Source organism: Tinamus guttatus, unplaced genomic scaffold (genome assembly GCF_059628265.1).
Source record: "Tinamus guttatus ecotype Peru unplaced genomic scaffold, ASM5962826v1 Tinamus_guttatus_pri_ptg000659l, whole genome shotgun sequence".
NCBI classification, from domain to species: Eukaryota; Metazoa; Chordata; class Aves; order Tinamiformes; family Tinamidae; genus Tinamus; species Tinamus guttatus.
In genome coordinates, this window is record NW_028289193.1 from 2,634,399 (window position 1) to 2,657,500 (window position 23,102).

General features: G+C 36.9%; 1 protein-coding gene across 1 annotated transcript in view; it reads left to right on the forward strand.

Moving 5' to 3' along the window:
- Positions 1-23,102, forward strand: part of LOC148591984 (coiled-coil domain-containing protein 178-like) — a 58,964-nt gene that overhangs the window by 33,836 nt on the left and 2,026 nt on the right. The window contains exon 2 of the mRNA XM_088536350.1: positions 6,696-6,830. Coding sequence (XP_088392476.1) covers positions 6,717-6,830 — 114 coding nt within the window. The 5' untranslated portion in view covers positions 6,696-6,716. The remainder of the gene's footprint in view (positions 1-6,695; positions 6,831-23,102) is intronic.

Below are 23,102 nucleotides of genomic sequence, written 5' to 3' on the forward strand. Positions count from 1 at the left end.
CACAGTAGAAGACTTCCCTTGCAGGCAGGAGGACAGGGATCTTTTCCTTTACTCTGTATAATTCAGTTTTGTTAAAGTAGTGGGATCTGGTACTCTCTTTCTCTGTGATATGATCGTTGATGTCTGCCTTGACACTTTTTAGCTTCGAGGTTACTACAGGTATTGCTGACATCTCAATTCTAGTTATTTTTAATGTTAACTGGTTTAAGTTCATAATATTTCATCAAAATATGATATTGGTGGGCTAAGTGGGGAGACCATTTCTTTGAAATGCTCTGCCCATCTGTTTCTGTCATCTGCCTCAGTTGATGAGATGATATTTTTCCTTTCATGTTGCTACTTAGTCCATTTCTTCTTCATTTTAATATCCACAAATGGTTTTAGTCACTCAGTAAATAATTGCCTATAACTACTGTAACTACCTACCGTAGCTACAACTTCAGCTTCAGCAGCTTGTTCTTTAAAATGACTCCGTTGCTATTTCCTTAGCTTGCTTTCAGTGTGAGATCAGCATTTGTTCAGACTGGCTTTGCCTCTTTAATCAGAGAAATCTCCATTCCTGCAGCCACATGGCTACGTTTCCTTCCTGCTTTTCAGTTGTTTTCTTTTGTACTGAAAGAAAACCTGCTAAGGAAGAAACCTGCTATTTCTTCCTGGAAAAAAAATATATATTGCACTGGAAATTAATGATCTAGGTGTGGATTTCCTTGTTACCTTCCTTTGACATCACTGTATCCTAACAGGGCTACACAAAGCCTAGATTAGACTTCTGTTGTTAGAATCACATTAGTTTTCATTGACACTTGGTTGGCATTCTTAATGCAGACTTTGAAGTTTGATATCTTCCAATTTTTACCATGTTTTTTTCTCCATTTTTTTTCTGAACACCAGTAAATGGGTCTTTACACTAAAATACAAACTGTCGTCAGTGACAAATCTCATCCTAGACAAAAATAACAGTCCTTAGAGAGAAAATCAAGTTTCAAAGCTGTAATCCTGGTCTAATGTGTGAGAAATTCTCAGAAGATGATGGCTTATGTGCAGAGTAGATCGAGCCACACAAAGATAAGACTTCTTAGTGGCTTGGCAAGGCAGATATACAATCTGGTCAACTCTAGGAGAAGTGAGAGGCTTGTAGTGGACATTTTTAAAAATTTAGTTATTCAAAATGGAAAAAAATACTCAGGATTATTTCAAAGACTTATAATTTCAAAGGCAATTTTATGAAGCAGTCATATCACTTAAAATGCACACCCTTTGAAATTCCGTGTCCCCTTTGGACACTGTGTCTAGTAAAGGAAACATCAGGATAATTTTTTATTAGAAGTTATTAATTATTTTACCTAGAATACCACACAGAAAAAAACAAACTGCTTGGACTAGCCAAAAAATTCACCCTGAGGAAAACACCTGCCATATATTTTTAGATCAAATGGTTAGAATCTGGCTTTTTTATTTTTTGAGAAAAGTAGCATACTATTTCTGCCTGTAATAATACTTACTACATATTTTGTGTTTCAGAACCTTGTTGTTTTACTGGATCAGACACTTTTAGAATATTTTTAGCTAATGTGAAGTTACAATTTTTGAAAATAAAAACTTTTTTCTTTCATAGAGAATCTGATTATCTCTTTATATTTTCAAGTGTAAATCAGGAACAGTTATATTCATTGGGGTCTCACTAATTAAAAGCAGTTGAGAGGAGGATTAGGTTTGTAATCTTAATTCAGTACAATTCTAGTATATAGTCACTGGCCAGAACTGACATTTGAAGCAGTTCAAGTAGTATGTCACTGACCACTGAAAATCATCGTGATTCTCTGTCCTGTTTGTTTGGTAATTTTAATGATGCCACATATCTTTTTATGTTTATTCAAGTAAATACACCTATTTTTATGTCATTGTTAAAAATATATATATAAACTATTTTGATCTAGTCCTGCACAGCTAAACAGCCTAATTAAGCAGGTTTAAAATTTGAGTTCCTGTGATTTGCCCAGCAATAAAATCAGAAAGCATTCTGGTATGAATAAAATAAAGTTCCTTTTATCTATGTGAGATTTTCTTTCTTTCTTCTTTCTTTCTTTCTTTCTTTCTTTCTTTCTTTCTTTCTTTCTTTCTTTCTTTCTTTCTTTCTTTCTTTCTTTCTTTCTTTCTTTCTTTCTTTCTTTCTTTCTTCCTTCCTTCCTTCCTTCCTTCCTTCCTTCCTTCCTTCCTTCCTTCCTTCCTTCCTTCCTTCCTTCCTTCCTTCCTTCCTTCCTTCCTTCCTTCCTTCCTTCCTTCCTTCCTTCCTTCCTTCCTTCCTTCCTTCCTTCCTTCCTTCCTTCCTTCCTTCCTTCCTTCCTTCCTTCCTTCCTTCCTTCCTTCCTTCCTTCCTTCCTTCCTTCCTTCCTTCCTTTCTTCCTTTCTTCCTTTCTTCCTTTCTTCCTTTCTTTCTTTCTTTCTTTCTTTCTTTCTTTCTTTCTTTCTTTCTTTCTTTCTTTCTTTCTTTCTTTCTTTCTTTCATCATACATTGTTTCATTTTGATAATGTACTACCAAATAACATCACTTCATTTAAAAGAACTTCCTCAAACTTAGAGGCCGAGGTCTGTGGTTCTGCTATTACAATAGCACAAGACTGAGGTGATGCTGTGCTGTATGTGAGCGTATTTGTGCAAACCCAATATTGCAGATATAGAGCAGATATAGCAGGCTGTATGTAATTGCACGGGCTTATGTATAAGGTGATAACTGGAGCACAGACCTTCTAGGACCATAAGTAGTTCTGGTAGTGAACAAGAATTAAGGCCTGTGTCTGCAGAGTCTTCATTGCTCTTTTTGCCTATGACAGATGTACTTGAGAACATTGGCAAGGCACATATTACAATTTACCTTTTGTTTACTGTGGAGAGAATACAAACATTGTGATAATAAATTAATGAGGAACAATATCAGTAGAATAATGAGGAGACCCTTAGTTTCAAATAGTATCATATGCTTTGGGTCCCAGTTTGATCTTTCAAATGAGAAATTACAGATAAAAATATGAGCCTAATTTCAATCTCATAGTACTGCAAATCAGGCATGAATTTAATGAAGTTTCTTGATTTATTATAGAAAAAAAAAAGAACTAATAAAGGTCAGCACAGAAGAAGATGCCTTGTTTGGTGTGCCCTGAGTCAGAACCTAGGCTTCCCCTCTAGCGAGATGGCAATAGCAGCTAGCTGACACCTCCTTTTCCCCAAATTACAGTGATATTATTGATGATGATAGTACCCTATATAAACAACAAATTAAACAAATATAGAACCATATGCTCCCCTCTGCTGTGAGGCTCAGAGGGGAACCGCAACGCCAATGAAGGAGGATGGCAGGAAAGCCTCCAAGTAGCAGGATGGCAGGGGCGATTCCTTGACAGCGTCATCCGTCCTCCCCAGCCGCTCACTAAGGTACCGCTCCAGCAAAGCTGCTGTCCCCTTGTCTGCGGGATGGGGACAGGAAGGGGTCCAAATTCTGCAAAAATTGTCCCCTCCTGGCACTCTAGACAGCTTTGTGAATCCTCCTTGCAGGATTAGCTGGTTTTGGTGCTTGTACAAAGCCTTACAGCTTCTTTAACAAAGGTTATTTTGTGTGGACAAACAGTGCAAACAGTAGGTCTGTATCAAAGACAGTCATGGCCGATGCAAGACTCACAGGAAATAATAAATAAATACATAAGTAAATAATAAAAAGAGGGGACCATGGTGTTTCCTTTCCTTCTGGATCCTCCAAACGTGGAGCTTGCTTGTCTTTTCATCTGCCTTTTCCTTCAGTCCTACTTTGGCAAAGAAGAACAGTCAGGAACAAAGTGAACCTCACACAAATACCTGCCTGTTGTTTGTGTTCCTACTCCCTGACCACAGGAGATAAGGTTACCTCTGTGTCACTATTTAGGTCAACGTGTTTAGAATACATAGGGAACGGCATTTCTCTGTTCAAAGGGATATGGGTGCAACTGCATTTTGCAACTTTTATCAGGAAATGAAAAAATAAAATAGCAACAACATCATGCAACTCATGCATGCCAGTACTTTTAAAATTTCTAAATGTGAAAAAAAAGAAGATAAGAAAAAGCTAAAACCTGCATGCCTACTATATAACCCAGAAAAGGATCTACAGGAAATGTATGGCTGCCTATAGAGACAGAGATTCAAGAGCAAAAACAATGAAATTTACAGGCTACTTTGAGGCTACAAGTGCTTTTTCATTAGGAAGCTCAGGAAGGTCTATTAGAAATGCCCTCAGTTCTAAGCCTGAAGTGGACTCATGAAATTACCCGGCCTGTCCTAGGTTAGTGAGTCCATTAGTTTGTTTAAATTTTCACATAATATTATTTGATCAACCTGTTACTTTCCTACATAGCCCTTGATTTCTGATTTCATCAGGCATTCATATTGCTACATTAATAAATACTGGGTTTAGGCCCCATTATGTTAGGCACAATAAAATGTATTAGAAATATGAGATACATTAGATGTAGGGACACTTACAGTAGAAGCAACCATTAGCACTAGCCATTATGAAATTAGACATTATGAAATGTCAGTTTCTGCTTCTTGCCTTTATTATTATATCAATATATCAATTATATCGAGGTGAAAAAACTCAATATGCAAACATGGTTTTAATTTTTTTTAGTAGCTTTCACTGTTTTCTAACAAATCCTTTATAGGGCTTCGCCAATCTCCATTTTCCTCTTCATGACAATATATCCTGCAATTATTTTACCTTTCAACAAAAATCAGAATTTTCATAATCTGAAGAGAGTTTTCTACTTAATTTGCTTTTCTATTGAGCTGAAGCAGATTGTTTTATTAAAATGTCATATGTTGTTATGTTGCTCCTCTCTCACCTGCATTCTCTTTCAGACTTCAGAATGGTATAAATATCCTGAGATTTGGAAATACCTGAATTAACAGAAAACTCACAGAAATTTAGAGGTGGATTTCAGGAAAAAATGATTTCTTAAAATAGGAGAAAAGCAACAGTGCTACTTAAAAGAGTTTCTTCAAGCTGGAAAACATTCATATTTCATTTTCAGGTTTTGAGAGCTGAGATTGAAACTGATATTTTTGTATTTTTCCAGTGAGTTCACATAACTTCCCATGTTATTTTTAATATACATAGACATGACTCAAAATTATGTGCAAAGATCAGTTTTAATATTTTACAGGCTCATTTACAAAGATGCAGAGTATTCACAGCTTCCGTATAATTTAATGGATTTAGGAAAACTCAGTTTCTCTGAAAATCAAACCATTAATTACCTTCCAGGCTATGATAGCTCACTTGATATTACTCTAATCTACATTCTTTTGAAAAAGTGTATTTTTCACCTGTACTTGCTCCTAAAGAGCAGTCATATCTTATCATGTAAAAGCTTCTTTACAACTGATACAATTATTGACCTGTGGCATTGACCTTAATGAAATGTAATATTTCCAAAGGAATGGTACAATCTATTTCGTTAATCTGTCTGACAGGCAAACTCTTGAAGGCATCATGCTAACAATAGATATGAAATTTATTGAAATAATTAACTTTGCTGAAACACAAAATCATTTATTTTCGCTAAGCAATAATTTAGGTAGTTTAAATTTTCATTTTCTAAATTACAGCTAATCTAGAGTATGAGACATTTTGCAGAATTTACCAAAACACGCAGTCATTTTTGACATGTCATACTGGTAAATTTTCAGATCCTATTGAGGCAATTTTCTTCTAGCCTGAGACCTGCCACACCATTTTTATGCATCGTAAATACTTGTGGATTAATGAAAAACTGATCCAAGTCTTAACTGTAGTCTGTAACGAGAATTCTGTGCTATTCATAAATAGCAAAACCTTTCCATGTCAATACTGCTAACTGGCATTATTTCAATTAGACTTCTTTGTAAGGAATACAATTCCTATGACAAGTGTTATTGCTTATATACATATATATAAAATCCTTTTTTAAGCAGTATCCCTTTCAGCTGCTGCTTTTGGTGCAATTTAGTCTTCTTAGATGCTTTTGTGTCACGTGGTTATAGCTAGGTAGATTAATAGGAACTTCTATCTGGAAATTTCTTTCCTGTTATTGTTCTCCCTGAGCAGTTGATGGCCAAGTTAATTCTCTTTAGTTTTGTCATGCTCTAAAGCACACATTGCCAAGCTATGATAAGCTTTGCACAGGGGGAAAAAAAAAAGCCCTTGTGTCCATCAACGTCTTGAACTTGCATTTTAAACTTCGGCCTGACCTGATATGCCATTCAAAAAGCTTCGAAAGATGATTTTTTTAAAGAAAGGTTCAATATGTCCCGAGGCTATCGGTTTTGAGTTAAACTGGGTGAAGTAGAAATATTTTGCTCATCAGCTTTGCAGTCACAGAGTTTGCCTCAGCTAGAACAAAACTGCTGAGGCATTTAGAGAAAATTAACCCCCCATCCTGGCAGCCAGATGTGACTGGTTTCTGATGAATGCACATGAGTGGGCTGAAAAACCAAGAGACTGTGAAATTCCTGTCAGGTCCGTGCAGTGCCGAATGGGCTATTGACTGCTTTCTATATTTCCCTCCATCATTCTTCTTGAACACTGCCATTAATTTCCTCTCCTGCTCTGACTTTTTTTTTTTTTTCCCCTCTCCTTTCTTCTCCCCCCGTGTGATTTTTTCCGTGTTTTCCCCCCCTCCCGCAGGTGTGGGTGCTGCGGAGCAGGATGCGCCGGGCGCTGGTGGAGCTTTTCCGACGGCGCGGCCTCCGCGGCCGGGCGGCGCTGGCCGCGTTCCAGGCAGCCTCTCAGGAGAACGCTCAGAAAATATTAGCTGTGCAGGTAGGTGATTGCAGGGAAGTGGGAAAGATCGTTCTGATCTAGATTGAAAAGCAAATGATGGGTAGTGTGATGAAGCATTAAAACCATATCCCATCAGAGTTTTATAAATTTTTAACCTCTTTAATAAACTGGAATTGCATGAAGGATGAATTCAGTAAGTTAGCACATATACCATGCATAGTTTCAAAAAGAGGGAGCGGGGGGAGGAAGGCTAGATTTATTTCTCACAACCCTTTGAAAAGATTATTAGAAATATATGGGATATAAACATTTGAAATATAAAGAGGCATTAGTATCGCTGCTCAGTTGTTTCAGAAAATGCTATTGTGCCCTGTTTTGTGCAAATACTATTTCCCTAGTAAACAATATTGTCGTTTTCACTGTGTTCATATCTAATATTTTTAGCAGGAGACTACTGTTTAGAAGTGTCATACCTTTATAACTAACTCAGCTCTTGGGTAACTGTCCCTTATTTGTAAATAAGCAACACCGGGGGGCTATGGGGTTTAGCAGTGGTTTCCAATGCTGTATTCTTTTATGTTTTATGAGTTGTTCTCTAGGTAAGTGTTTATACTTGCTGCAAAAAATAACTACTACATAATCCTGCTTGAACGTTCTTGTTCTTTCTGTCGCGTACAATGGCATGATATTAATATTTCTGCAGAGCCACTCCTTTCAATTCCTTCCCATAGTTAATGGCCATAACCAGATGGCATTTGTGAAGGGTTTTTAGAAGACTTAAGTGAAAAATTTCTTCAGACTTATTCCTTGCAAAAAAAAAGTTATGCAGCTAATCCCACTTTAGTGCAGCGTGTTCATGCACCCTTTGATCCATAATTTTTAACAATCAGGCTTTGTTATATAATGATGGACACTATTTTGTTACATTTCAATATTACATGATTATACTTCACAGTTAATAGCTGGTGTGTAAAAGTAGAAACTAACCTGAATATAACTCTTAAAATTCCATTAAGATGTATCTATTTTCAGAATCTCTCTAAGAGGTAGAGAGGATTTTTAAAACTCCAGTGTTCTACATATGTACTGCTGCTAAGATATAGAAAATCCCAGGAAAATCATATTAAAAGCAAAAATTCAAGAACAAAGCATCAAAATAAAAAAAAGTCAGACTTACCCCTCTATTAATAATCTGAAATACTGGATTCACTTTTAGTGTTATCTTACATTTATTAAATACTAGGCTAAACCCCATGCTATCATGTAAACAGGGGACTACATTTTTTCATTTAAATTTCACATTCAGAATCTAAACAACTGATAAAGCTCCTTTTTTGATTTTTACAATGGGGTAGCTGTGATGAATTTTGATCTCTTCTTTATTCGACATTTATAACAGTAAGTGAAGAAAATAAGTGATCAATATACAGCCTAGAGCTCATGAATAATGATTACAGTGACCTAGGAGCCACAGATGGTCATTGGTTTCCTCACACCATCCATTCCATCTTTAAGTGTTTCCTGCCATTCTAATGGTTGTAGGAGGAACTTAGCCTATGGTAGAATTACTATTTTAGTAAATAGTCCATATTGTAATGAATGAGCATTTCAGATATCTTCTCTATAGACAAAAACTATTCCATACATGTTTAACAAAATATTATTATTATTGCAGAATACTGTTATAGAAGAAATTTTTATTCTTGTTCTGTTCTCATAGAATATTAATATTTGAGACTAAGCTGTGTCTGTAAATCTAGTCCTCCTGAATAACTGAAGTAACTAGAGATGCACCTAAATTAAGCTTCGAGGTAAATGCTCTGGAACATGTGAGCATTTTCAAATCTGAACATTTCCTAGTTACTTGAGACAACATTTTATTCAAAGCCTGGAAAACACCCTTTATCTATGCTTTCACTATCCATGTTATCCTTTTCTGGGAGGAGTACTGTTATTTTAACATAATGGCTATATTTTTGTGCAGCTCAAGTGAAAATTCCTTACTATTCAAATAGTAAACAGGGAAAATATAAAATGGCAGAAATTACAGAGACTTATCATAGAATCATAGAATGCTTAGGGTTGGAAGGGACCTCTAGAGATCATCTAGTCCAACCCCCCTGCATACGCAGGGACACCTAAAGCACGTGGCGCAGGACTGCATCCAAGCGGGTTTTGAAGATCTCCAGAGAAGGAGACTCCACAACCTCTCTGGGCAGCCTGTTCCAGTGCTCTGGCACCCTCACTGGGAAGAAATTTTTCCTTAAGTTCCTATGGAATTTTTGATGTTTCAGTTTCCGGCCATTTCCTCTAGTCCTATCAGTGGCCACCACTGAAAAGAGACCATCCCCGTCCTCTGTACTCCCTCCCTTGAGGTATTTATATACACTGATTAGATCCCCTCTCAGCCTTCTCTTCTCCAGGCTGAACAGGCCCAGCTCCCTCAGCCTCTCCTCACAGGGCAGATGTTCCAGGCCCCTGATCATCCTTGTGGCCCTGCGCTGGACTCTCTCCAGCAGCTCCACATCCCTCTTGTCCTGTGGAGCCCAGAACTGGACACAGTACTCCAGATGCGGCCTCACCAGGGCTGAGTAGAGGGGCAGGATCACCTCCCTCGACCTGCTAGAGATGCTCTTCTTAATGCAGCCCAGGATCCCATTGGCCTTCTTGGCCACGAGAGCAACTGCTGCCTCATGGTCAACTTGTCGTCCACCATGACACCCAGGTCTTTCTCCGCAGAGCTGCTCTCCACAAGCTCGGTCCCCAGCCTGTACTGGTGTCTGGGGTTATTCCTCCCCAGGTGGAGGAATGTTCTGCTCCAGGTTCTCCTGATTCCCACCTGTTCTCCTGATTCCCACCTTCCTTTCAGGGAATACACGTAGCGGGGAACCTCCTTTGCTAAACAGGCAGCAAAAGAGCTGCCTCTGGACATGTTCACATGAGCCCCATCCCTGAGGGCTCCCTCCTATTCAGAACAGCCCTTAGCACAAGCAGACCATGTTGTCATATCCCACCAGGAAGGGTTTCTTCCCCCTTTCTACAGCTCTCTGCACATGGTGCTTCCACCTTTCGTGCTCGCAGGGTTACGAAAAAACATTTCTTTTTAAGCATATGATTTTTTATATTTTTGACATCTTGGCAATTGTTTATTTGTGTATAGACAGGTATTTTCATTTTATCTCTGTGATTGTTAGATCTATCTGTCTTTCTGTCAATTAAGTTCCTACAGTGATGACATTCAGCATAGTGGTAGGCACCTCCAAAATAAAATGTGACACAGAATCACAGAATGGATGAGATTGGAGATCGTCTAGTCCAACCCCCCTGCTCAAGCAGGATCACGTAGAGCACATTGAACCGGACCTTATCCAGGTGACTTTTGAATATCTCCAAGGAAGAAGACTCCACAACCACTCTGTTCCATTTTTAAACCTTTATGTTCAGGTGGAACTTTCTGTGTTTCAGTTTATGCCCATTTTCTGTGTCCTGTTACTGGACAGCACTGAAAAGAATCTGGCTACTTTTTATTTATACTCTCCTTTCATATATTTATACACATTGATAAGACCCCTTCTGAGCTTCCTTTCCTCCGGACTGAACTGCTCCAGCTCTTTCAGCCTTACCTCCTCTGATGCACCAATCCCTTAAGTCTCTTCATGTCCCTATGCTGGAATTGCTCCAGTAGCTCCATAATCTCTCTTGTATTGATGAGCCAAGCACTGGACACAGTCCTCCATATGTGGCCACACCAGGGTCAGGTAGATGGGGAGGATCACCTCCCTTGAACTGCTGGCAACACTCTTCCTAATGCAGCCCAGGACCCAGGACACCATTGGCCTTCTTGGCCACACGGGCACATTGCTTGCTCATAGTCACCTTGCTGTCCACCGGGACTCCCAGGTCCTTCCCTGCAGAGCTCTTCAGCAGGTCAACCTCCAGCCTGCAGTCGTGCATGGGGTTATTCTTCCCATAGTGCAGGACCCTGCACGTGCCTCTGTTGAACTTCATGAGGTCCCTGCCCATTTCTCCAGTCTGTCAACGTTCCTCTTAGTGGCAGCACAGTCCTCTGGTGCGTCAGCCACTTCTCCTGGTTTGGTATCATCAGAAAATTTGCTAAGGTTACCATCTGTCCCACCCGTCTGTACGCACCAGCCAGTTATTCCACTGCAGAAAGCTATCACACTGGTTAAATATTTTTCCTTTGTGAATCCCTGCTGACTTCTCCAGACATGTCCTCCTTGTCCTACATGTTCCTGGAAATGGCAGCCAGGCTTAGTTGCTCCATCATCTGTCCCCGAGATAGAGTTGAGGATGACCAGCCTGTGGTTCTGTGGCTTCTTGCCCTTTTTGAAGACTGGAGTGAATTTTCTTCCAGTCACCAGGCAGTTCCTCTTGATGGCAATGACCGTTCTCTTTCTTCCATTTCCTCTCAGCGTGAAATACTCTTTGTTGCTCTTGTTAATGTCAATATAGCACTAAATATTTTGAGGATGAGAGCCTATTACACTGAGCATGTGTGAGCACGCAGCAAAAAAGTGATCTCTGCTCATAAGAACTTGCATTCCAGCAACTTCATTGACTACAGCAAACAAGAGAATCACAAATGAAGAGTGAATTAGGAGAAGCAGCAGATATAGTACATTGGCTGCCTAACTGTTTTCTAACATTTTATAGAAGCCATGACCTGGATGAGATCCAAAGGAAGATTTAAAAGTAGCTACCCTAGAATTTGGATTTTTCTTATTTTTTACCTTTTTACCAGTTATGTTTTAACCAGGAACACTCTCCAGTTATACGTAGCAACAGTGATAAATAATGACATGAAAATCAAGATCTGCCTCAGACTGGAGCATGGATTTTGATCAGTGATTCATCGTTACTAACCTATGCTGTCTGTTAGGAATGGCTCTAAGCCTATTTTAGAGGTCCAAATGTGCCTACGAGTCACACAGATTATGGTGCAGATAGGCCATAGTGATTGTAAGAGTTTTTGCTCAACCTATTCAGAGAGAAGGAACTGTGGCATGTAAAGAGTAGCCAAACTGTGAAGAGGATGCTTACAAGAAAACATGCTGGTGGAATTACGTTTTAGTAATCAAATTTAACTAACAGAAAGAGAGAAGAAAAAAAAAAAAAGAGAGAGAAGCAGGTCTCTTTATAGAAAATGCCTTAGTTAATGATATTTTAAAATATTGCTTATAGTTAAATCTGTCTAGGAGTTCCAAAAGAAGAGTAGGTCTTTATGAAGACAGCAAACTTTTTTTGTTATTTGATGTCAAATTTATTTAAGAAAGAATTATATATGGTATTAGCCAAAATTTTCTATCAGTGCCAAACTTGGCACCTGTCCTTCCAGTTAAGCATGGATCTGAGCTTGCTCTTAATTCCAGGCTTACCTTCTAGTGACATTACTAAGACGTGTGCTGATGAGAGTCTGAGCACAGACAGTCTAGAGGGAGTGCAGATATTAAATATTAAATATTAAATATGTTACAATTCAGAACATGAGAGCTACTTTGAACTTGACTGTCTCCAGAAATAACGGCTAGGAAAAGGGGTGTCATGTGGATGGGAAATGATGGAGTCAGTCACCTCACATGTTTCTGACCTCTCCCAAAAGACAAATCGACCCTCAGAGTCTGTCCCTTTCACTTCTGAAGGCGTTCATTAACTATATGTTTTTCACAGTTTTACTCACCCAAAACCTTTAGAAACTTCTGAGCTAAGTTATAAGCTGTTACGGCTCAGGATGGTTGCACTGAATTGAGCTATGCCAGGTTATACTGCAAGAGAGTTTAAATCATTTTGCCTTGCTATTATTTGGGCAATTTTGCAGAGGTCACCAAAGAAAAGGTGTGTTTTCACCAAGGAAAAGGACTGTTCTTTTCTACTGAGGGAGTCTCTGTGTCTACCACATCTGACTTTAAGAAAATGTTTTACTAAATCTGCAAAAACCTCTTGGTTTTCATGGCAGAGCAGTTCCACAAAGGCCAGGGCTGGCTGCAATCATGGATATTACAAGCAGACTTTGTCCCTTTGCTCTCTAGAAACTACTCATTCTTGATTTGCTGCTTCTCTCTCAGATTGTAGCTAATTTAAGTACATTTTTTCTTTTCCGTCTTATTAACACAGGTGTGTTATGGTGTACCTCAGGGTTGTTGCTCTTCAAAATCTGTATGCCTTCTCTTTTATTTTTCACTGTTATGGGTTGAGTTATTGCCATTTATGTTGATTACACTCAGCTGTATCTTTTTTGCTTGCTGATTTCACTTCAGCAGTCTTGCTGCTTCTGCCTTGTCGGGGAGACATATGGAGCTGGATGACAGATAACTTTCTTAAGGGGACATAGCCACATACCTTTTAATTTTCTTTTTTCTTTGCTGACGTTAATTCATACCAAACATTGAAAACATTGCACTTAAATTTTGCTGCTTTCCAATGTTTTTATTATTTATTCGTAATTTTTTTTTTCTGCACAGGTAAGGGGGAAGAGATCAACCTTTTTTTTCATCTATTCATGGCAGTGAAGTTTCTAAGGTGAAGAGTTTTTTACTTAGTTGATAGAGTTCTAGATAAACATGAAAATCAGCATATTGTGCACTGTGCTAAGGCCGATAGCTTTCCTCCCAAATACTTATGAATTTTTGCTCATAATACCTGGAATTCTTCAAAACATGATCTCCTAATTTATTTAAAACTTTAAATCAATCAAGAGATTGTTTTGTTTTGTTTTGTTTTGAGATTCTATTGATGACCCTGACAGGCTTTCACCAGAATCTTTGAATTTACTTTTCATCTAAGTGATTTAAGTGGCAAATGCAGCTGCCAATGGCATAGATGTCCAAAGTGGTCATGGCCATTTATCATGTTCTTGCATGATAAGAAGGACCCTTCAAGTGAAAGGGTGGGAAGTCATGGTTTTTTAAAAAATTGTAATTCAAAAACTCAAGAAAGGAATTAAACCCTGTTATCTTATTTTGCTTCATTTTCTTGATTGCCATATTTTGCCATTATTATGTGGCAAAATACTGATGTCTTCCTTATACTATCATTTCCACTTCTGATGTGAATTGTACATATAATTTCATACAACTCAGTTACATTTAGCTTTTTATGGCACTTATGCCTCAGTGCACCATGCTTTTTGTGCTCTGCTTTATTATTCAAAGCATCACATTTTCCTGACATGCATAGGAAAGTCTATGATGGTCCTAACTGGCAACAGCTTCACTTGAAATTTTCAGTATATGAAGTAAAAGTGATACGAATCAAACCCCTTAGAACTGTGACTGCCACCTAAAAGTGGCAGCCTTTGGTGTACACTATGAAGACAAAGAAAAGACAAGAACAAGCATTTCTGCCTACTAGACCAAATCTTTACCTAAAGGACCTTCCTGCTAGTTGTCTGTGAAGATGGAGACCGGAATATAGTCCCTGCAAATGAACACATTAGTTGCATGCTTTTAAGGTTAATCTGAGGAGGATCATAGTGGTGATTAATCATTTATTTTATTGCAGGTACACATTTTCAATATGTAATTTTTGTGTGGGAATATATATCAATATTTTGAGTAGTAAAATTATGACCTAACAGAAGAAGTAAGGCTGGGATCTAATCTACCAGATTTATTTCTTATTTTAAAAGCAGAATGCTCATGAATTACATTTCTTCAGTATTCACCACCTCTTGGTTCATCAAGATGTTGATTCATCATCATTCCTCTGTCATCAGAATAGACAAATTATTCACTTTCTTACGCTTTCTAGCATATGCACATATAAAGGTCTTAATATTTTGAAATATGCTAACAGAAATATGTAGATAACAATTTTCTAAAAAACAAAACACAAAATTTCAGAATTAGAAGTTTTACTTCAACGTTACATGATATCTGACTGTAAGTGATGATGTGGTAACTAGGCAAAATGGGAAAAAAATTCTCATCAAAGTGAGTTAGATTCTAGAAATATACTCTGTGAATTCACTTTTCATTCCACTGAAACCCTCTTAAAATTTATCTGATAACATAAATCCACAGGGCAAATGCACTAAGCTCCGGTCAGGTATAACGAACTGGCAAACCTCAACAGCTTTGCTGCTTTTATCGCTGGCCTGGGTGCTCAAACCAGTAGATCCTCCAGACAACAGCAGAAAAACTGTGTTACCTTCCAACTTTCTAAAAATTGATCCACTGAGCCATATCACTGTTACAACGATTTTTACATCTCAGATGTATTCTGTGCATGCTGAGAGAGTGATTTAGGGGTTGAGTTTTTAAAAATGTCAGAAGAAAAATTTGCTAGATCATGAGTTTTAAGTTTTTCAGATGATATTAAGGCTGTTCATTTTGACCTCCTTTCCAGAAACTGAAGACTTCTAGATTTATCTTTCTTCAAGTAGGATAATCTTTTACTTTTTAACTAAATAAATAAAATCAATGTTGAAATATTTACACAGAATATGTTAAGGTTACAAAAGTAACAAATATAATGTTTCTGGATTTTGAGTATGTTGTTTTTGTAATATTAATATTTTTATCTTTTTTTTAATACTTCTAGTTGATTCCTTTTAAATACCTTCCAAAAGTATTTAAAAATCACATTGAAACTTGCTCATTAGTGGAATCAATGTGCTTACTTGATAATTTAGCTAATAGAGAAAGTAAAACCAGTAGATGATTGTCATCTGTCTCTTATTCTGGGACATATTGGTCACCCTTTTATCTAATCTAGGACCTTTGCTTCGTCGTTTCTGCATTTCCCAATCCAGCTGCAGTGCTGTTTCTCTCCCCGGATCAATGTGAGATCGTTCTCCTGCACCTGACCCATTCTCAAGCTACTGGCCCAGTCACTTCTGCTCTCCCTTGAAGCTCCTCTTTCTCTTTCACTCTCTCAAACTACATATTGATTTCTATTTTCCTTTATTCCTTATAACTTTCTCAAATTCCATCCCTCTTCTTTTTTTTTCCAACCAGTTGTAGCTTTCTCCCAGCCTCCAGCCTCTTATACTTCCAAGTTTCAGTTTCCATCCTCACTGGGCAGGCAATGGCAGTTTTCCTTCCAGCAGTCTAATTTTGTCTCCTCATAAGTCTTCTCCAACTAACTTTTTCTCCATTTTGACTCTTGTTCTGTTGCATTTACATCAAGCAGTTTCTTCTCTCCAGGATCTGGCAGGTAAATTAACCTCTATGTAAGGTCCCTAGACCCAACCCAAGCCACATACTACAGCTGGAGAAGTCTTCTTTGTGGCAATGCACAAGTTTTTAAAAATGTCATTTTTAAAGATAGTAAACTCAAGTTTACACCTCTCAAACATGGATAAATAATGTTTTTATTATTACTTAAGGAAAACTGAGTAAATTCCACTGGGCACAATGTATAACCCGTGTCTTTCATAGAAGTCCTTTAACTGCCAAATCCCAGCTGCAGAGTATGGGGATGCAAGCCACTTGGGAAATTAGAAGTATTTCAACATAGAAATTATACTTTTTCGTTGTTCTTATCCTTAGAAATGACTTCAAAATTTTCAAAAAAAATATCCCCCCAAATAACTCATTTGAACCCAACGTGAACTTTGGATTTGTTATTAAAAAGAAAAAAATCATAATATGCTGTTGTCTCGCTCTACCTGCAGTTCAGGGGAGTCTTTCTTATTAGACTAGAGAAAGAGTAATTGAAGTGGTTCAAACAGGAGTGGATTAAAATCCATTAATTAAAATAATTAATTCAGGTTCTTTCATTAGCAGAATATATAAGAATCCTTGCTTCTTCATGCAGAGCTTAGCTGTCTTTGTTTCTGTGTTTGTGTTATTGGAATCTGGGGCAATATAAGAAAAAATATACAGCCACAATTTTCTTAAACAGCACTGGCTAAACAAAAGAAAACAGTTTGAGTGTCCTGTTGGCTTTGGCCTACTCGACCAATAGATATACATCTTGCCATAAAGCAAAAATTTTCTAAATAATTCTACTTAATATAATAATATAATTAAAAGGCTATATTTCTGAGGTTTTGATGCTAAAATGGGTATAAATATTTGGTTCCTGGGTTAAAGCTTTAGAACAATTTATAAGTAACATCAAGTTTTATTTTGATGATAGTGTTCTCTCTGAATTTAATGAGAATTTGGCCCAAAATAACAAACCTCTCATAGATCATTTGGATCACAGGATCACCTTTGTGAGCAAAACCAAAAACATGGATTTGTAAGTTTAAAAAAAAAAGAAAGAAAAAAAAAGAAATTAAGTTTCTTTATCCAGTGCAGTGAGTAAAGAATCAAAGAAATGACTTTTTAAATAATGATTCAACCTTGCAACATCACTTTGGGCTATCTGAAGTTGAATAACCTCCTTCTACTCATTTTAAGCATATATCATAACAGAGGTTTAATGATGAACTGTTTACATGTTGAAAGCTCCTTTTTGGCAGCTCTTCTGTTTTTGTCGTTACCTGAATTAATTATGGTAGTTCAGAACATCGCTAGTAAACATGCTGATATATCATAGATATTAAGTCATCTACTGAACTCTTAACCATGGTTGCAAAGTAGATTATCTTATTTAAAGGCAGTGGTTTACAAATTTAGGCATTTAATTTAATTATCCTTTCCCAGAAGAATAGAAAGAAATCAGAATCCTAGTGAGAACAACATTATACTTGTATAAGAAAACTTACAGGAACATTTTTGCCTCAAACTCAATAATTTTGGTTATAATCACTAACTATGTTTTTGTTTTACAGAACCAGTATGATTTGGAAAAAGAGTAAAATTGCTTTTAAAGTACAAAAATAATTATGAACCACTTGAAATGTAATGTCTGTATTTTATTTCTCATCAGAATTCATTAGTGTGTAACATCAATAATTTAGCCCATCATTTGCCAACACTGACTTGGCTCAGTAGTTCAATCATGTAACCCTGTAAACTCACTTTCCATTAAAATGAATGTTGCTGACAAAGGATAACTAAAGAGATACTTCATTTATTAGCTAAAGAGATACTTCATTTATCAACATTTTTAAATTAGGAGTTTGGGACTACAGACACTTAGCTGGATAAATTATTCAAAGGAATCTTTGTATTAGGCCTAAAGATGTCTGTAGAATCAAATACAATGTTATCCAGAATTATAACCGTCTTTCATTTGTGTAACATGTAATTCACAGTATACTATTCCAGAAACCAACAGAGCCACCTGCAGAGAATCAAATGACCTACCAAAATGAAATCCTCACTGTCATGTTCAAACTTATAAAATATGTAATAGTTATCTTGTATTTGATTGACTCAATCAAGCATTTCCCACGGAAAACTCCTTACAAGAAACTTCTTGCAACGAGCATATAATCTTCTAAAGTTGCTTTCAAGATATTAAATATTCTACATTATTATACTATAAGCAGCATCTTCAAATCCAGTCATTATCTTCTCCAACCACAGCCTTTTAAAATACACAGGTTTCAGATGTGATGGCTCAGCTTGTTGCTTCTCCAGCCTTTTAGCTAGAAACATTTTCTCTTTTACCAGGATTCTGGTTCCATTTTCTAAACTTCAGTTCTTTATTTTGCTGACATATGACAATTTAGCTGTAAACATTTCTCTTTTTTTGAAATACATATCTACCTGAAGCACGTGGTTATAAAGTTAGGAATAAAACCAAAACCATCTTCAAACAAAGTCCACTTGAGCCATGTTCCAGGCACATCCATCCACTACTCCAGCCTGAGGAGTGAGGGATCAAGCACAGGTCTTTGATATGTCAATATTCTCCTAAGAAGTAGTTTCCAAAAATGAACAGGGGGTTGTCTCTGAGCTGGAGCATTGTGATAACTGAACATTTATGTGACAGTGCAGCAGAAGTTTAGAATTGAGACTGAAAAAGGAAAAGAGACTGACTTCTGTTAACCAATTCAGGAGTTTGAGGAGGTTTGCACAAGGAAGGTTTCATCGTAAAGCATTTTTTTTTCTCTTTTTCATCCTTCTTTTTGTTTGAGGAAAGGTTTGTGTCTTGGAGAACTACTCAATACTCAAAGTTTCCTCAAGTTCCTTTTGAAGAAAATGGGAACAGAAGCTGTTCTCTTGTTGTAGCACTGCTACAAACATGTGGATTCTGGATCTGCACTTTACTTGGCATCAGCTGTTTGCACCCCTATTATACCTGAGGGAAAGACCTAAGAGTTGGGAACTCAGGAACAGGAGCAGCTTTCTTAAACATAACTCCCCTCCAAAGACGTGATGGGCCAAAGCAGCTACACTGAGTAGCTCTGGCGTGTCAGGCTGTCACAGATATCAGGAAGTTTTACTGTAGCATTTTAAAAACCTTTTCCTTTGGCACAGATTTTCAAAGCTACCAGTTTTTGTTTTATAATATTTTTCTAAAATAAAATTGAAAAGCATAATAACTGAGGAAAAGTATCTCTGTTATTAACGTTATGCTTCACTACAAATAGAGGGACTAAGGGCTAGGAAGTCTACCAAAATAAAATAGACACTTGAATCTAGTTCCATTGAAATTGGTGATGAAGCTTATATTGACTTGCCTGGATACAGGATTATTTTCCTCAAAGTAAACAAAAAAGAATCTGAATCAATGTACTCTCACTGTGTTGCCTTGGGGTAAAACTTCTGTTCTGAAGACTAAAATTAAATTTAGTTTTGAGCAGTATTTGCTGTGGTGATAATTTTGTTATAATCTTGATGGTGTAAGGATATAAGCAAGGGAATTTTTATTAGGAAAGAAACCATGTTTTTGTTAGACTGGAAGAAAAAGACAAGCTTTAGAGTACATAAGCCCTTCTTGTTATTGTCACTACTTATGATTTTTGATAAATATCTGGGAGGATGTTGAGCATTACTATATTCTTAATTCCAGTGAGATCCTGGTCTATAATCTTATTATCACTTGATTAACAAATACATGTATAATTATGCCTGTATTTGCATGTTTCCACATATACTCTGATCTTTCTTAGATCTTCATGTTTTATTGAACTCAGTGTTCTATGGAACTCTCTGCATTTTATCCTGCCTCCATTGGCCTATACAGTCCAACCACTGCTGGTGGACTGTTATTCATCTTCTTTTCTATTTACTTCTCATTCTTTTTAATTCCTGCTTCTTTCTTCTTAACAGATACAGTCTAAAAGGGAAGATATTAAAGGAGATCAGGAAGGAAATGATTCCAGTAGCTAGGTCAGATTCGAGTTTGAGATACCTCAAATCTGATGATGCAATCTTCTGAATTAATTTATATTTTTCTCTCCAGGTTCCTTAATTTTCCCAGCCCCATGCCTTAAGGATGAAAAGCCAGTTGCTTTCTTTCATCTATTGATCATTGAATGGCTGTTTTTCCTGTATATAAACTATACAATTTTTCATTTTCTTAGAGTAACTCAGACAGTACCTAATTCAGGAGCTCAGTCTGTAATAGCCTGGCTGTGTCCGTGTCGCTCTGACAGATATGATGCTGCCCAGGAACCATTCCGGTTGAGAAGTCATGCACTTTAGCATCTTCAATATAGTTTCTGCCTTGCCAAGATCAACATTTAGAAAACTGGTCTGTTTTGGTTACCCTTTGATTTGTAATAATTAAAAACAGCCCAAAACTTTAAAGTAAACTTTTGTCCTAAAATAGCACAGAACTGAGCCATGGCTTTCCTCTCCCAGCCCTGATAACACAAGTTACCTTTCTGATTGTGCAGCCTTGCCAGAAAGTTTTAGCCTGTTTTCACAGACAGAATTGCAAAGTTGTTTATAGACATGTGTCTCTCTTAACCTGCTCCTAGGTAAATGCAAAACCTTCTCTGGTGTCTCAACTATTCCCCCCAGCTTTGTATCTTCAGCAAATGTGCTGAGGGTGCCCTATGTCCAGGTCACTGACGAGTAAGTTGAACAGGACCAGACCCAACTTTGATCCCTTGGGGACACTCTACCTACTGGCCTCCAACTTGACTTTGCACCATTGAGCACAGCCCAGGGCCGTTATAATCCCATGATTATTGTGCTCAGGAAACATGTAGATAAGGCACTTAGGGATATGGTTTAACAGGTATGGTGTTGAAGAGCTTAGGGTTGGACTCGACAATCTCAAAGGTATTTTCCAACCATAATGATTCTATGATTCTATGATTATTGCTGCGTCCTTTTATATATCTTTTCTGGTTATCCTATGGATTCACCAAACTATCTTCACTTATTTCAGGTGTGTTGCATTATGTACCACACCTATGGAAAATTTGATTCTCCAGAGTTTAGGTATAAAATACACCCCTGTTATAATACTTATAGATACTTGTGCATCTTCAAACTAAAATGTCTGAGGGAAAGTGTTATGGGAAATTGATACACAAGTACTCAAGTACACTCTACAGTGTAGAGGAAAGCTGCATAATAACTGACCTTGCAAATTTAACAGGAGTTACAGCACTACAGTTTCCAACTGTCATTGCTTGCGGAAAAGAAATAGTTCTCTACCATTTACCTGGATTTCTAGCTGTTGATCCTACAATCATTACAAGAAAGGACCGTACATGGCCTGTCACCTTTTTTGTTGTTGTTGTTGTTTTTTTTTTTTACAAAGCAAGTCTTTGTAAATTCTTCTTCCAAGAAGAGAATAATAATGTTTCATTAGCAGGAGAATTGCCTGTTATTAAAATTTTGTACCCTTTGTCAGAGCTATGTCATATGACTCATGTCATACTTCTCTTCTTTCCCTCAAAATGTTAGGTAGAACAGCTAAGAAATTAAGAGCCAGTAAAGGTTAATAAGGACCCAGGGCTTGATTTTGATAGTTTTCTATTTTTAAAAATCATTAATTTCTTTAGAGTTACACCTAATTTACATCTTTGTGAGAGTCAAGCATTAAATTTGCCTTGTATTTTTAGTCTTTATTTCTAATGATTTGAGAGCTACTAGCATGTGATGCTATCAGACTAATGGGGCAAATTGAAGATAAGCGGCCCTATTTTATACAATTTTATATTTAAAATAAATATGTTTTGAGTTTCTAAAATGAAATGAGGAAAATTATCTCACTGAAACACTAATAAAGCATATGACTGTCCTATAAAGTTAATTTACTCAGTACATTTTATATGCACTGTAAAATGCAGCTTCCTTCCGAACAAGCTGAGCCTTCTCTGGGAGGAGAGTGAAATTTTTCCCAATGCTTCCCAAAGAAGTTGCAACTAGAACAAAAATGAAGCATTTCCTCATTAACTGCTATAGATGCTAAGTAACAACTACAGAACTAAGATTCAAATCACTGTCTCATTGAAGCCAATCACCTAATTCAAGAATTTGATTTACATGAATACATTTCCATTGAAGTCATTCATGGAAATGAAATCAGAGATATCGTATAGATACTTTGTTTTGATTTCAGGAGGGAAAGAAAATCCACTACTTTCTGTTGTTAGTGCCTGAGAATCCAAGTGCATGTTAAACCTTGGCCTTAGATAGACATATCAGTATCATTTGTGTCAATAAGCCAGCACAGAAAATTTTGCTTTAAAGTAACACAAGGCAATCTTAAATGTTCTATTAAATATATTTTGAAGTAAGCCACTGATTAAATTATAATAAATTATCATTTTATGATTAGTTTTCCCAGTTCTAAGCATTAGTTATTGAAAGTCGTGCTCAGCAAAATGTATGTGTATGTTAGTATTACCTTCTTTTTATTAGTAATAGGCAGTACATCCAACCCAAATAAAAGCTACTGATTCACCAGACAACAATTTTCCAGGATATTTTTAGAAAAGGGGTGTGTGCTGAAATTATAGTATTTATGACCTCTAAATATGTACATACCTCTAAATGGGAAGGCTAAAGTTACTTATTTAGATTGTGGGAGCAATACCATGCATTGTCAAAAACTTTTTATCATAGAAAGACTAGTTGTTTTAGTTATAAAAAGACCAAATCATTGAACTGCACTCAGTTCTAGAGCATCTTTAGAGGGCAGAACACCAAGTGGTACTGGGTCCAGTGTAAAAATGAGTAAAAATTTCAAAAATTTCTTTCAAAATAAAATCAATATTTCAATAAAATTCTCTCACCATTTCCTCTCCCTTTTTTGTCATCTTTCTTATTTCCTCCTTTTAAATATTTCATCCCACATCTAATTTTAGTACCATATTTCTCTCTCTCATTTTCCAATGGTGGCTGTTAAAAAAAAACAGATATCTGTCATTTCTGGGAAATTGAACTTTACATAGCTGCATATGGACATCAGGTCTTATATCTGAAAATGCCTCTACTTCACAGTGCATCAAAACCATTGTCAACCAGGTCTCCTGCTCACACTCCC